Here is a 14,408-nt window from a genome sequence, read left to right as displayed (position 1 = left end):
ATCAGGCGTACCTGATAAAACGCCCCCCTGGTCACGGCCGACAACTGGTCATCCAGCGTCAGCCGCGAATCCAGGAGGACGCCCAAGTTGCGTACCCTCTCCGAGGGGGCCAAAGTTTCGCCCCCTATAGTCAGCGATGGACTCAGCTGACTATGCCGAGACGCCGGTAACCACAGCCACTCGGTCTTGGACGGGTTGAACCTGAGTCTGTTCCTCCCCATCCAGACTCTCACGGCCTCCAGACACCGGGTCATCACGTCAAGTTGCATCCACAACTTGCTGCAAATGCCAAGGGGGAGGGAACCAGGCCCCCTCAGGCGATTTGCAATTTATATACTCTCACTGAGTAGGTAGCAAGAAAGAGATCTCCAAACCCAAGCCCTGAATATGTTGCACTGGTGGACTCAGTGTGGGAGTCCTAGGACTCACTGTGTGCAATTTAAGAAAAATTAATAGACTGGCTTGCACACTGGCTAACCTCAATTGGAGGAACTGAACTAAGAGCTAAGGCAGAAAACAACCTTTGAAAATGGGCAGCCAGTGGTTATGTACTGAGGAAAACATGGCTGTGAAGAATTTTGGGAGGAATGTGCAAACCTGACTGGAAGCTCAAAGTGACATCCAACATCTGAAAAGAATTGGCACAGAATATTGGACACTATAAATTTCTTTTCCATCTAACAGAACTTTTGCCCTGACTTTTAGAACTTTATGGGTTGGAAGCTCCCCTTTTGGGAGCTACTGCAGGGATCTTTTTCTGTTGCCTCTATTAGTGTCTTCCCTTTTTTTTTTTTTTGCATTAACAGTTTAAAAGCTTGTTTACCAAGTTTCCCTGACCAGATAAATTTTAATCTTGTGCCAGTAGAAGTGTGTCACCCACACTCTTATGGCACAAAGGGGGGATTGTGGGAAGAATCCAGAGAAAGAAATATTTTGGGAACATTAAAAAGGGAGAATATATTTATCCAAAGGAATAATGGAGAAGATCTTAAAGGCAGAAAAGCAAGCCCAGTTTTCTTAATAGCCCCAAGCAGAAACTAGGCAAAGGTCAGTTTTTAGAAATGCAAATTTAATAATCCATTCAGGAAGGTTGGGGCCAGGAAGCTAGCAGCTGAGATTAGGAAGACAAAGACCTCTAGAATCTACATACCCCACCCAAACTCTAAAAGACATAATTAACCCACCAATACCAAAAGGGCACACTCAGACTCAGGTCAAAGTACATGACAAAGGAAATACAAAGCCTCAAACAGGAACAAGAAACAACCTCAAGAACCCCAGAAGGTATAAAAACCCACCACTCCCTGCTACATGTGGCCAGTTTTACCCAGAGCCATCTTTCTGTCTGGCTCTGCTCTTCAATAAACTCCAACCTTCTTTCTAAAGCAGTCTCTACTTTGTTTATTCCCAGCTTGGACTGGATCCTGATGAAGATTTTTCTTTCTACAGATATTTCTGAATTAATTTGATGAGCTACTGTGTGACAATGAACATTGAGCATTTAATGCTGGTTTGGCCTCATCCTGGCTCAATATCTTAAACTCTTATATGTATTTGAGTTCAATTTTTTTCTATAGTAAGTCAAATGATTCATCCATTGGTTCTGTATTTTATGTTTAACAGGCTACCAAATATACATTTTGCACAAATAATAACAGTGATGGTAAACAATATCCTCTTTGGCTATAAACATTCAATTTTCATATGGACAATATCAAGCACATGATAAGTTGATGATAGACCCTTTATTTCACCCATTGACTTTCTACTAAAGGGGGTAGTATTTTTCCTGTTATTTGATGCCAAAAGAAAGATATAAGAAAAAAATGTTAGTAAATCAATGCAAGAAACAAACCAGACCCATCAATAAAATAAAAAAATAACTTTAATATGGAATTAGGCTCACCACATGCATTCTATTTGCCACTTCAAGTGCCTTCTGTTTTGCAGTTTCTACAGCATATTGATATGGGGCTGAAAAAGTTGACTTCTCAAGTGTTTCTTTGAACCATGACGGAACAACTTCAAAACGGAGACCCTGTTAACAGAAGAATATATGAAACAAGGGGGAAAATCATGCAAGATTTATATTTTATAGGCTGCAACTTTAATTAACCTTGTTCTGAAGCGAATGGTGTTAAGTAGTCTTTAATCAACAAGGTTGATTAAAGACTACTTAATACCATCCTCTTCAGAACTGCAGACTGCAGTCTGGAATATCTAGCATCACAGATGCAACAGGAAAATATAATACAGTAGCTTTTCCCATTTCACCTTTCTACTCTACTAGCAGAACTTAACTATTATCTCTCAGAAAGTAAGGGCTGCCTGAACTGAAAGACTTGAGTGAAGTACAGCAGTAACAAAATGTTCTTTATCATATTATGATAAAGCCTTCTTCTTGCTACACTTGAATGATATCTTAATCATGTTTAAAGACATTATTAATAAAGTAAAAGTTTAAGGTTTTAGATGCAAACTGTTTTACTAATTCTCACAAATTTCATATAGAAGATATTGGAGGAATAAACAATTTGCTAGCTAGAATCCTGAACTATAAGTTAGTTGCTTGTCTCCTTTGAATTTAGCTGCCCTTCAAATACAAGCACAAGAATTCTTATCCACCTTATGAATTCACAGATTTCTTAACCACTTAGTGAACTCCGCATCCTGAGTGAAATATAAACATCAAAGGAAATTTTTAAGGAAAAATTAGAATATATAACACTAATATGATTATTAGGCTACAATTCTTCATTAGTAAGATAACTAAAGCAAAGAGAGTGGGAAGAAAAGATGGACCGTTTCTATATTATATAATCTTTATAAATTCATCTTATAAAGATGGACCATATCTAAACCATGTAATCTTTATAAATCCATCTTATAACCTATCTTATATAAAGGAGAGTTGTCAGCTTACCATGAAAAAAAAACTGAGGAGGAGTCTGATAGCACCTTCTTCAGCTAACAAATTGTATTACAATATATAAGCTATGGCTCACAAAAGCTTATGTATTTTAATAAATTTGTTAATCAGAATAAGTGTTACTACTAGACTTCTTAAAATGGAATCGAAGACTACATCACCAGCTTTCACATTAAGTTTCATTATTTGCTGAGATTACTTCAGTTTGGACATAGGCTTCTCCTGAAAGCTATGAAGATAATCCCACAATATTTCATCCTGTTTTTAAAAATATAAAACTTTTTTTAATAAACAGCAAAAGGGTGATTAGAACATTGATTATGGACAGTTACAAATAGACTAAAGATCAGGTAGATTTTAAGTAAGATTTTGAAATTAATTATAAGAAACTTTTTGGTGGGAAAATAGACATTTTGAATTCTATAAAAAGGGATAATAGGATGGGACTTTGAAGGCTGGTTGCTAGAAGGAATTGGGAAATTCAAGATTATAATTAAAGGAGAAGAATACTTAAGTTTGACTTACTAATATAGAATGGATCGAAATACTGTAATAGCAGAGGTTTGGAAGGGTATTTGTGAGCAATGGACATGGGATACTCAAATAACAAACCAAATCTGGATAACTTTTCTATATTGGATTTACAAAAAAACCTTGTTAGACTTTTGAAGGATTTTGTAAAAAGAGACAAAGAAAAAAAATGAAATCAAGTAAGATCTAACAGAGGCAGAAGAGATTAAGAAGAGGTGGCAAAATTACACAGAAGAACTATACAAGAACAAGCTTAGCGTCCCTGATAACCACGATCCTAGAATGTGAAGTGAAATGGGCCTTAGGAAAGCTGAACAACAACAAAGCTAGTGGAGGTGACATTATTCCAGCTGAGCTATTCAAAATCTTAAAAGACGATGCAGTAAAAGTGCTACACTCAATTTGCCAGCAAATTTGGAAAACTCAACAGTGGCTATAGGATTGGAAAAGGTCAGTTTACATTTCAATCCCAAAGAAAGGCAATGCCAAAGAATGTTCAAACTATCGCACCATTGCACTCATTTCACATGCAAGTAAAGTTATGCTTAAAATCCTACAAGCTATACTCCAGCAGTATGTGGATTGAGAACTTCCAGAAGTACAGGCAGGATTTCGAAGAGGCAGAGGAACTAGAGATCAAATTGGCAACATACATTGGATCATGGAGAAAGCTAGAAGTTCCAGAAAAACATCTACTTCTGCTTCATTAACTATGCTAAAGCCTTTGATTGTGTGGATCACAACAAATTGTGGCAAGTTCTTAAAGAGATGGGAGTACCAGACCATCTTATTTGTCTCTTGAGAAACCTATATGCAGCTCAAGAAGCAACAGTGAGAACTGGACACGGAACCACTGATTGGTTCAAAATTGGGAAAGGAGTCCAGCAACGCTGTATTCTGTCGCCCTGCCTATTTAACTTATATGCATAGCACATCATGGGAAAGGCAGGGCTAGATGAATCAAATGTTGGAATTAAGATTGCTGGGAGAAATATCAACAACCTAAGATATGCAGATGATACCACTCTAATGGCAGAAAGTGAAGAGGAACTAAAGAGCCTCTTGATGCAGGTGAAGAAGGAGAGTGCAAAAGTTGGCTTGAAACTCAACAGTAAGAAAACCAAGATCATGGCATCCAGCCCTCTCAATTCCTGGCAAATAGATAGGGAAGAAATGGAGGTAATAACAGATTTTATCTTCCTGGGCTTTAAGATCACCACAGATGGGGATGCAGCCAAGAAATTAAAAGACACTTGCTCCTGGGGAGAAAAGCTATGGTAAATCTAGACAGCATATTCAAAAGCAGAGACATCACCCTGCCAACAAAAGTACGTATAGTCAAGGCCATGGTTTTCCCAGTTGCAATGTATGGCTGTGAAAGTTGGACCATAAGAAAGGCTGAGCGCAAAAGAATTGAGGCCTTTGAACTATGGTGCTGGAGAAGACTCATGCAAGTCCCCTGGACTGCAAGGCGATCAAACCGGTCAGTCCTAGAGGAGATCAACCCTGACTGCTCTTTAGAAGGCCAGATCCTGAAGTTGAAATTCAAGTACTTTGGCCACCTAATGAGAAGGAAGGACTCATTGGAGAAGAACCTAATGCTGGGAAAGATTGAGGGCAATAGAAGAAGGGGATGACAAAGAATGAGGTGGCTGGATGGAGTCACTGAAGCAGTAGGCGTGAGCTTAAATGGACTCCAGAAGATGGTAGAGGACAGGAAGGCCTGGAGGAACGTTGTCCATGGGGTCGCAATGGGTCAGACACAACTTCGCAACTAACAACAAAAACAAGGAATATTATTTGGCTTATTTGACTAAGGTTAAAAAGTAGTTAAGTCTTGACTTCCGGTGGTTAAGACTTCGTTGAAGGCAGCTGATTTACAGCTGTCTGCTCTGAAACGCGTAAAAGCCTGGAGAAACAGCGTGCATCAGCTGTTTTTCGGCTTGAAACTTTGTCTCTGGGCAAAAGAGACGAAGGGAGCTGTCTGGATAGAAGTTGAGTTCCCCAGCCCCCAGTAATTAATCTGTGGGGTGAAGGTGAAAACTCCTTCGGAGCCCGCACTTTCTCCGCGTTTCAAGATGCCTTTGTCCAGCTGGACAAACAAGACGCTGTCTCCACCTCTGATGCTTGAAGATTTGTGAGTATAGACACCTTATAAAAGACAGAACGGACCAGGAGGATTTGACAGGGATTAATTGGAACTTTAATCCAGAAATTATTCAACTTCTTTTCCGAAGTGCAGTGAAAGTTATTGGGAAAAAATGGCCACGGAGGCTTTTCCGCTCCGCTGGAAATAACTTTCGTTTCTAACAGCTTGTATTTGACAGGCTATGAGACTGTAACAGACTGTGATAAATTGTTGCAAGAAATTCTTGGCTTTTTAACCTCTCTTTTAAAGGAGGAGTAGAGAGGGTTTGAAACATTATAACTGACTGCCGATCTGAAGAAAGGGAAAATTTATCTTTCCCTCTCCTTCTTCTTATCTTCCAAAAATGGCTACGAAAAGAACGGGCGCGCCCGTTCCTTCTAAAAGTGCTCCTTCNTTGAAAGTTTCCTATCTTGCTGAAATGGCAAAGATTTCGGCTTTTTTGAAAAGCCACTCGAATGAACAATTTTTATCAATATGGAGAAGATGGGTTGTTTATATTCAGAAGAAACATGGTGTGGTAGAATATAATTTAGGTTTCTAGATTTTTTTTGTATTTTAATTGTGGAGTATAATGTGGTAGAATAGAATTTAGGGTTTTTTTTAGATTTTTCTTTATTATGATTTTGTTTATTTTTATTTTTTTTTATTTTCTTGTGTATTAAGATATATTGCGGAGTTAGAGATATTAGTATATGTTTACTTTTATATGAATATTATCCTGGGATTTGGTTTGGGAAGTCGGGGTGGGGGGTGGGGGGCTTATAATTCTTATTGTGTTTACTTATGTTTAATTGTTTTTTATTGTAAAACAATAAAACTTTTTTGGGAAAAAAAAACCCCATTCTTTTTCAGTCTTATTCTAGCTTTCTTTCTTTGCCAAATCATCTTCCATGTCCTTGCTTTGGGGTCATCGAGCAGATCTCCTTGGGTTGTTATCTCTATTATTTGACGTTGAAAGAACCATCCAGTTGCCTTTTTTTTTCAGAGGGCTAGCAGATCCAGCAGATCTTTTCCTTGTCTTTCCATTTCCTGAACTATTTATCTTCTCTTCCATCTGTTTTCCTTTTAGATCCTCAGGCTCCTTCTGCTTTAAATAGGAAGTCTTTACTTCTTTCCCTTTTGTCAATTTCTTTTCTGTATTTTCTATTGTCTGTATTTGTTGAGCAGTTGAGTCTTCTGTCATGATATTTAATTGTTCCACTTTTTCTGTGGTATCCTGCATAGATGATTCTTTAGTTATAGTCATAATTTGCTTTTGCATGTCCAGGCTGTCTTTTTCTTTTTTTTCTGTAGTTTCTTATTTCATCACTGGCTGTAATTAAGGTTTGAAGAATCTCTTTCAACAAACAAAGAGTTTGATCCTGCTCTTCTTCCATAAGGAAGACCCATTTCTGATCTTCCTCCATAATAGTATATTTAAACTAAAAGACTTTACATTCAAGCAATCCACTCAATAAAGAGCACAGCTGAGCTTCTCAAGGTTACATGTATCTTATCTACTTTCTGGGCTGTCGGCCAAGTCTCTTTTACACAATAACAGATTGCAATATGAGGTTTAGCCACAAGATGTCTCTCCAAAGTTATTTTAATCTTTTCAGTTTTTTCTTCTATTTTAAAAGAAAAACCCCAGATCTTCCATAAAAATAGGGAAGAAAAATTGAAGAAAAATAGGAAATAGAAAATAGTCTTTTAATCCACAACTTCTAAGAAATAGATTCCCAGTTAGGATCCAGTTATTTTTTCAACATTTTAAACTCCCCTGGGTAGTCAGTCGCCGCTGTGTCTGGAGGTAGGGCTGAAATCTCCCTTCCCTCTCCACAGGGGGGAAAGTACTTTAGCAGCTGTGTAGGTATAGAGAGCAATTAGGATTTAAGAGAGGTAGATCTCACCCAGTCCTTTCCACGCTGCTTTGAAGTTGCCAGGTGGTGAGTGTGACTTTGGCTGTCTGCAGCCTAGTGACGAGCCGTATTTCTATGGCTGGTCTTTTGTCCGCCGGTTTGGTCGCCTCTATGGGGCAACTTTCAACCCTTTTCAGGGTCCCCCAGTGATGCAAAACTGGACGGGGGAGACGAAGCTCGTCTCCCAGGCATCCATGGCGGCTGCACGGCAAACCCCCCAATCCCATTCTAATTGAGGGCGAGCAACACTTTGAAGTCAAAGACATTCTGGACTCTTGCGCACACAGGGGAAACATTCAGTATTTAGTGCCTTGGAAAGATTTTCCCCCTTCAGAAACAGAGTGGGTGGATGTCCACCACATATGAGCCCCAAAACTTCTTTGGAAGTTCCACGACAAATATCTGGACAAACCCCATTGAACACTAACTGATTACTTTCTCTCTGTTTCCCTCCCTTTCTCTTTCCCTACAGGACTAAAGTCCCTGAAAAGGGGGGCAGAATGTCAAATTTGCCATCTTCAGCTTCTACGCTTTGCTGGCATTGTGCAATAAAATCAATCAGAATAGAGCTGGAAGGGACCTTTGAGGCCTTCTAGTCCAACCCCCTGCTCAGGCAGGAGACCCTATACCATTTCAGACAGGTGGCTCTTAAAAACCTCCAGTGATGAAGCACCCACAACTCAAAACAGCAAGCTGTTCCACTGGTTAATTGTCCTCACTGTTAGGAAGTTTCTCCTTAATTAAGAGACTGGACAGCCATTTGTCTGAAATGGTATAGGGTTTCCTGCCTGAGCAGGGGGTTGGACTAGATGACCTCCAAGGTCCCTTCCAACTTTGTTATTGTTACTGTTACTGTTACTGTTATTGTTAATTCCAGGTTGCTTCTCTCCTTGATTAGTTTCCATCCATTGTTTCTTGTCCTGTCCTCTGGTGCTTTGGAAAATAGGTTGACCCCCTCCTCTTTGTGGCAACCTCTCAAATACTGGAACACTGCTATCATGTCCCCCTTAGTCCTTCTTTTCTATAGACTAGTCCTAGAGTCAAGAATTCGTTTTATTTCATAATGAGTCTCCCCTTCTACTACAAGGGGACCAGGTGCCTGTCTTGGAGGAGGTCTTAAAGAGGACTCCTTGAAAGGTTTCAATAGACTGCAGTGAAAAACAGGGTGGACCTTCCCCAAAAGACAAGGTAGTTTTAACTCCACTGTGACAGGGTTTATAATTCGAACTATGGGGAAAGGTCCAAGGAATTTTGGTCCTAATTTTTTACTAGGCAAATTGAGTCTTAAATACTTCATAGAGAGATAGACTTTCTCCCCCACATGAAACGGCTTCTGAGGAGCCCTTTTTTTGTCAGCCTGCTCTTTGTAAATTTTTGAGGCTTTCGCTAAAGATTTTTTTGCATTGTCCCAAACAGTTTTCCAGGTGGTCACCCACTGATCTAAGGTTTGAGAAACAGGAGGGTCCTGCTGGTATTCAGGCATAGGAATGTATTCTCTACCAGTAGCTATTTTAAAAGGAGTGAGTCCAGTGCTGCTATGTATGGTGTTATTATAAGCCACCTCAGCAAAAGGGAGGGGGTCAGCCCAGGTCATCTGTTGGTAATCAACATAACATCTAATGTATTGTTCCACCATTGAGTTAGCTTTTTCAGCCGCTCCATTCATATTCGGATGAAAAGCCGACAATAGTCCTTGTGTGGATCCAATCAGTTTAAGGAAGTCCATCCAAAATTTTGCCGTAAATTGGACTCCCCTATCGGAAATAATCCATTTTGGTGCTCCGTGGAGACGGTATATATGTTTAAGGAACATTTTGGCTAACTTCTTTGCATAGGGAAGACCAGAACAGGCTATGAAGTGAGCCTGCTTTGAAAAAAGGTCAATAACAGTCCATATTACCATATTTTCCCTACTTTCTGGTAATTCCACAATAAAGTCCATGGCAATCTCCTCCCAGGGTTGGGAAGGGTCTGCAACTTGTTGCAATAATCCAGGAGGCTTACCGGGACGTTTCTTCATGGTTGCACATGTTGCACAGCTTTTCACATAGTTTTCAACATCCTTTTTCATGTCCGGCCACCAAAATTGCCTCCTGACCAAATGTAAAGTGTTTAGGTATCCAAAGTGGCCAGCCTGTTTGGTATCGTGGCTGTGTTGAAGTGCTTGAACTCTGTTTCTGGTAAATACAGTTTTGATCCCTTCCAGGCTAGCCCATTTTGATAAGTCAGTATGGTTTTGTTTTCCTGGAACCAGGAATCGGTTTTCAATTCCTCCTTAAGCTTTTTTGTTAATGGGCTATCTGGTTCAGGTGGTTTTGCCTGCAGTTGCCCTCCCGGAGCTATCTGAGAGATTGATTGTGGTTGTGGAATGATGGAGTTCACAATCTCCTCATGGCGACTTTTATATCGGGGGATTCTGGATAAGGCATCAGCTAAGAAATTCGTCCCCCCTGGGATATACTTTAGTGTAAAATTGAAATGGTTAAAATACTGCGCCCAATGAACTTGTTTGGGAGATAGCTTATGGGGGGTTTTCAATGCCTCTAAATTTTTATGATCAGTCCATACTTCAAAAGGCACCTTGCCCTCTTTGAGGAAATGACGCCAGGTTAGCAGGGCCCATCTTATCGCAAAAGCTTCCTTCTCCCAAACAGCCCACCTTCGTTCAGTGTCTGTTAATTTTTTGGAGGTGTAGGTGCAGGGCTGTAAGTCTCCTTTTTGGTTTCGTTGCAATAGGACTGCCCCCACAGCTACATCACTGGTGTTGGCTTGGATGATGAATTGCTCCTCAGGGTTGGGGTGTTTGAGAACAGATTTGGCCGCAAACAGTCTCTTTAAGTTCTCAAAAGCAGTTTAGCATTCGGGGAGGTGGCTTGCATATCAGTTGAGAAAAAAACAGAAAGCTAGGATTGTAGATAAAGTAAATATTAATGGTAAGGAAATTTATCAGCAGAGTTTAATTAGGAAAGCTTTTTTAGATTTTTATTCGAAATTGTATACCTCTGAAAATATTCAACTTATACAAATAGAAGATTATTTAAAACAGGCACACCTCCCGAANATATGAGATAAAAAATTATCATGTAGGTTATGAATAAAAAATTTTCTTATGTTAGTAGAATGAATGTTATGAAGGGGGTTAAAGAAATTAGGATGTTGTTTATTTTAAAATTAGAGAGTATGGTAGATAAGTTGTGGATATTATAATGGCTTGGTAACCCTGTGTTCAGTTCTGGGAAGTGAGGGAGGGGAAGGGGGGGGAAAGGGAGGGGGAGGGGGATAATGGGGTGGGGGGAGAGTCGGGATGGTATTATAAGTATGCATTAATAGTTATATAACTAAAATGTGTAATGTTAGAATTGAAATGTATGTATGTTAATGCATTCTATGTTTGAAAGATGTATAATAAATAAAAAATTTAAAAAAAAGTAGTTAAGTCTTAATGAACTTTTTTGGGTATTTTTTCACTTATTTTTTAAGCACTTGTTATGTATTTTTTATAATATACATATTTTTGAATGTTGTTCCTTTTGTTGTTTGCTTTTTCTATTACTACTTTAAAAGCAATACAATTTATAAAAAAAGAGATGGGAAAAGATAATTTGTTGTATTTTAAGAGAAGTGGTAAGTTACTAAAATTGTTTATACTTGTTATGAAATTCATTTCTTTATATACTTTTATTTTTCTCTACTATATTCTTATTTTTTCTTTCTTTTCTGTCATTTTTGTGCAATTTCTGAATATTTTTCTTTTAGCTTAATTTGTATTTATTCTTACTGCTTATTAAAAATCTTTAATACAACTATTACAAAAAAAGTGTAACACTAAGACTGTGAATACATATACTAAGTCTGAACAATGTTCTTCCAGTCCATCTTAATAAGTTTAAGAAACTGACTCGAATTTCACATCAGATTGAATTTCATATAACACCCATGCTTCTGTCCTGTTCAATCTATGTTTAAATTTAGCTAAATGAATATATTTACATTATCTTTTAAATCTGTTATTTGTAAACAATCAAGAGTCATCTGGACAGTGAGAGAGTGGTACTTAAATACAATAAATATTAATTCAAAAGCCCATTTGTTGTAATTTTTAAGGTATTATGTTACAATAATAGTTAGTAGTTATTTCTAATCATTCCATTTGTTTGTGCTTTTCTATGCTAAGGCAATGGCTGTGGTACATAGTAACATGAGGATTTTATGTTATCCATAACAGTTAATTACTGTGATGGTTTATGTCCAGTATTATTAAACATTTTAGGGCAGAACATAGCTACTCAGTCTGACTCTAAATTTACCATACATGATTAATTTGGTATTGAACTTTATCGTTGATTAGCCAGTATGCCGTATCAGAATACAGAATACAAAACACAGAACGTTAATAACCATACGCATGACTAGTTTCAGAATGTTTCATCATGTGTAACAGTAGCAGTGCAGATGCCATTGTGACATTTTTTTTCTTGAATCATTCTTAAATATGATAAATAAGCTGATTTGATGGGATATATTCCTTTATACATGTCACAAAGGTACAGGTAGTCCTCAATTTACAACAGTTCATTTAGTGACTGTTCAAAGTTACAATAGCACTGAAAAAAGTGACTTATAACCATTTTTCACTTATGACCATTGCAGTATCCCCATGGTCACATGATCAAAATTCAGACGCTTGGCAATTGATTCATATTTGATGGTTTCAGTGTCCCTGGGTCACGTGATCACCTTTTGCAACCTTCTGACAAGCAAACTCAATGGGAAAAGCAGATTCACTTAACAACCATGTTACTAACTTAACAACCATAATGATTCACTTAACAAGTGTGGCAAGAAAGGTCATAATATTGGGCAAAATTCACTTAACAAATGTCTCACTTAGCAACAGAAATTAATTGTGGTCGTTAGTCGAGGACTACCTGTATTGCAAATCATGCATTAAGGCATTACAATGTGCACATTCTCAAAATCAGATCAAAAGTTAATCTATTGCAATATTCTGTTTCCAAATCTTTTTGGGAAACCTACAAGCTGGAGATAAATTTAATACAGTACACTTTTGATTACTGTATGCCAGAGGAGGGTCCCTCAGATCTCAGAGGTGCCCCATATTTATGGGAAAAGCAGGTGAGAGCATTATCCTCCATTAATTTTTTACATCCTGTTATATTGATGTCTACAGCTATATCTCATGAATTCCATACGAAGCAATCATGTCTACGGTATGTGTATGCTCTTCTTTTCACAGATGTACTGTCCATGGATATAATTACTTAGAATAAAGTGTTCCTTACTCTGATCTTCCATGTGATAAGCTTTCTCAACTTTTTCACCGTGTACTACTCCTGTAGTTGTTAAAAATCTATCAACTCTGCCTAGATCTGGGTTTTTTTGTTTTTTTATTTTTATTTTTGGAAATGCAAGGAATTCTTCGAAGCCCACCAACCCAGCACAGGGCCGTTTAAACTAGTCAGCGCACTCACCGCGTTAGTTAAGATCTCCTGCCTGCGCGGAGAGCCGCTTGCCAGTACTACTCTTTTGTCGACCAGTTTTTTAATGACCGGGTTGAGCACCATGCCTTCAGCCGTTGTGAAAGCGACTTCGCAAAAAGCCGAGGAGCTAGAAACACCCAATAAAGTCAGACTGCCAACGGACAGCCGACCAGATACGCGGAAGGGCTGAGTCCAAAGAAGACGTTGCTCCTTCCTCTCGCCTTCTGTGCTCTGATTCGCCAACGTGAACAGCTCCTATAGCAGGGGTGGGGAACTCTGCCCCCCTTTATGCTGGTGGATTTCAACTCCCAGAATTCTGGGAGTTGAAGTCTCCAAGTCACGAAGGGGCCAGAGTCCTTCAATTTCTGTGCTAGGAAGGGTGGTGGAAGGGCTTTTTTCTTTCTCGGTCCGGTCGTTTTTCACCCCGAGGAAGAAGAATATTAGTTGAGAATTGCTGAGGAAAATGCTCTTGAAATCCTTGCCCAAGCAAACTTACGCGCCTATTCAGATCCCTCCTCAAAAGAATTCAAAGATTGCAGCACATGTGTCCTTAGTTGAAAGGACACTTGGCAGTTTCGTAGAACTGAACTACATTATATTCTGCTTCTGTTGATATAGTGGGCTAAAGTATGGGATGCAGCTTACAAACCCGCAATTACAAAACTAAACCTCTTAGCTTTCTTAGAAGGTTCAAGTTACTATTTAACTTAGCTTCAAAATCCGAATGGTCTCTTCATCATCTCTAACTGGGGAATGGGCATCTGGATTTTTGCAGCAGGGATCTGAAGCCTCACAATTGACATGCTCTGGGTTTGTGCAAAACCTTGAACCATAAATTTTCCAGATGGGTACAATTTATATAGCTAAGCTAAAAAAAATAACAATTGTTCTCTAACTAAGATCAGCACTTGCAAAGCTTGTAACCAGCCTGGCTAGGTATGTTGTTTAGACATACTATTATATCTTGACCTCTTGAGCCATATTTGCTTATTTTGGCATGGATGAACACAGCATTTTGGAGGTTTAACCATAATTCATGGTGTAGAACGTGTTCCCAACCCCCGGTCTGTGGACTGGCACTGAGCTGCGGCATGCCAGAAAACAGTTTGCACAAAGCCCCATCCATGAGATGCAAGCAGCACACAAAACCACACACCCTCTGGTCCACAGAAAAAACTTCTCTCCACGGAACCGGTCCCTGGTGCCCAAAAGGTTGGGGACCTCTGGTGTAGAATGTATGAATAGCCATATTTCAAGAAAACAAAGTCTCAAATTGATGTGAATCTGTAATTGTCGTATAAAATGACTGTTTTGCAGTAAGTGCTCTAAAAGGTAACAGAATGACCAGTGATATCAGGAAATTGTGATTTAAAGTTACCTTCCTTTGCAAGTGGCATGAA

General features: G+C 38.9%; 1 protein-coding gene across 1 annotated transcript in view; it reads right to left on the bottom strand.

Moving 5' to 3' along the window:
* ASMTL (acetylserotonin O-methyltransferase like) overlaps positions 1–13,289 on the bottom strand; it is a 34,142-nt gene extending 20,853 nt beyond the window's left edge. Inside the window, exons 1-2 of the mRNA XM_015818480.1 lie at positions 13,000–13,289; positions 1,907–2,038 (exon numbers count right to left, since the gene is read on the bottom strand). Coding sequence (XP_015673966.1) covers positions 1,907–2,038; positions 13,000–13,092 — 225 coding nt within the window. The 5' untranslated portion in view covers positions 13,093–13,289. The remainder of the gene's footprint in view (positions 1–1,906; positions 2,039–12,999) is intronic.
* Positions 13,290–14,408: the final 1,119 nt, after the last annotated feature.

The sequence above is a fragment of the Protobothrops mucrosquamatus genome, unplaced genomic scaffold (genome assembly GCF_001527695.2).
Source record: "Protobothrops mucrosquamatus isolate PMUCROS unplaced genomic scaffold, P.Mucros_1.0 scaffold749, whole genome shotgun sequence".
In the NCBI taxonomy this organism is placed as follows: domain Eukaryota; kingdom Metazoa; phylum Chordata; class Lepidosauria; order Squamata; family Viperidae; genus Protobothrops; species Protobothrops mucrosquamatus.
Note: the sequence above shows the minus strand (reverse complement) of the source record. Positions and strands in the feature narration are given on the sequence as shown.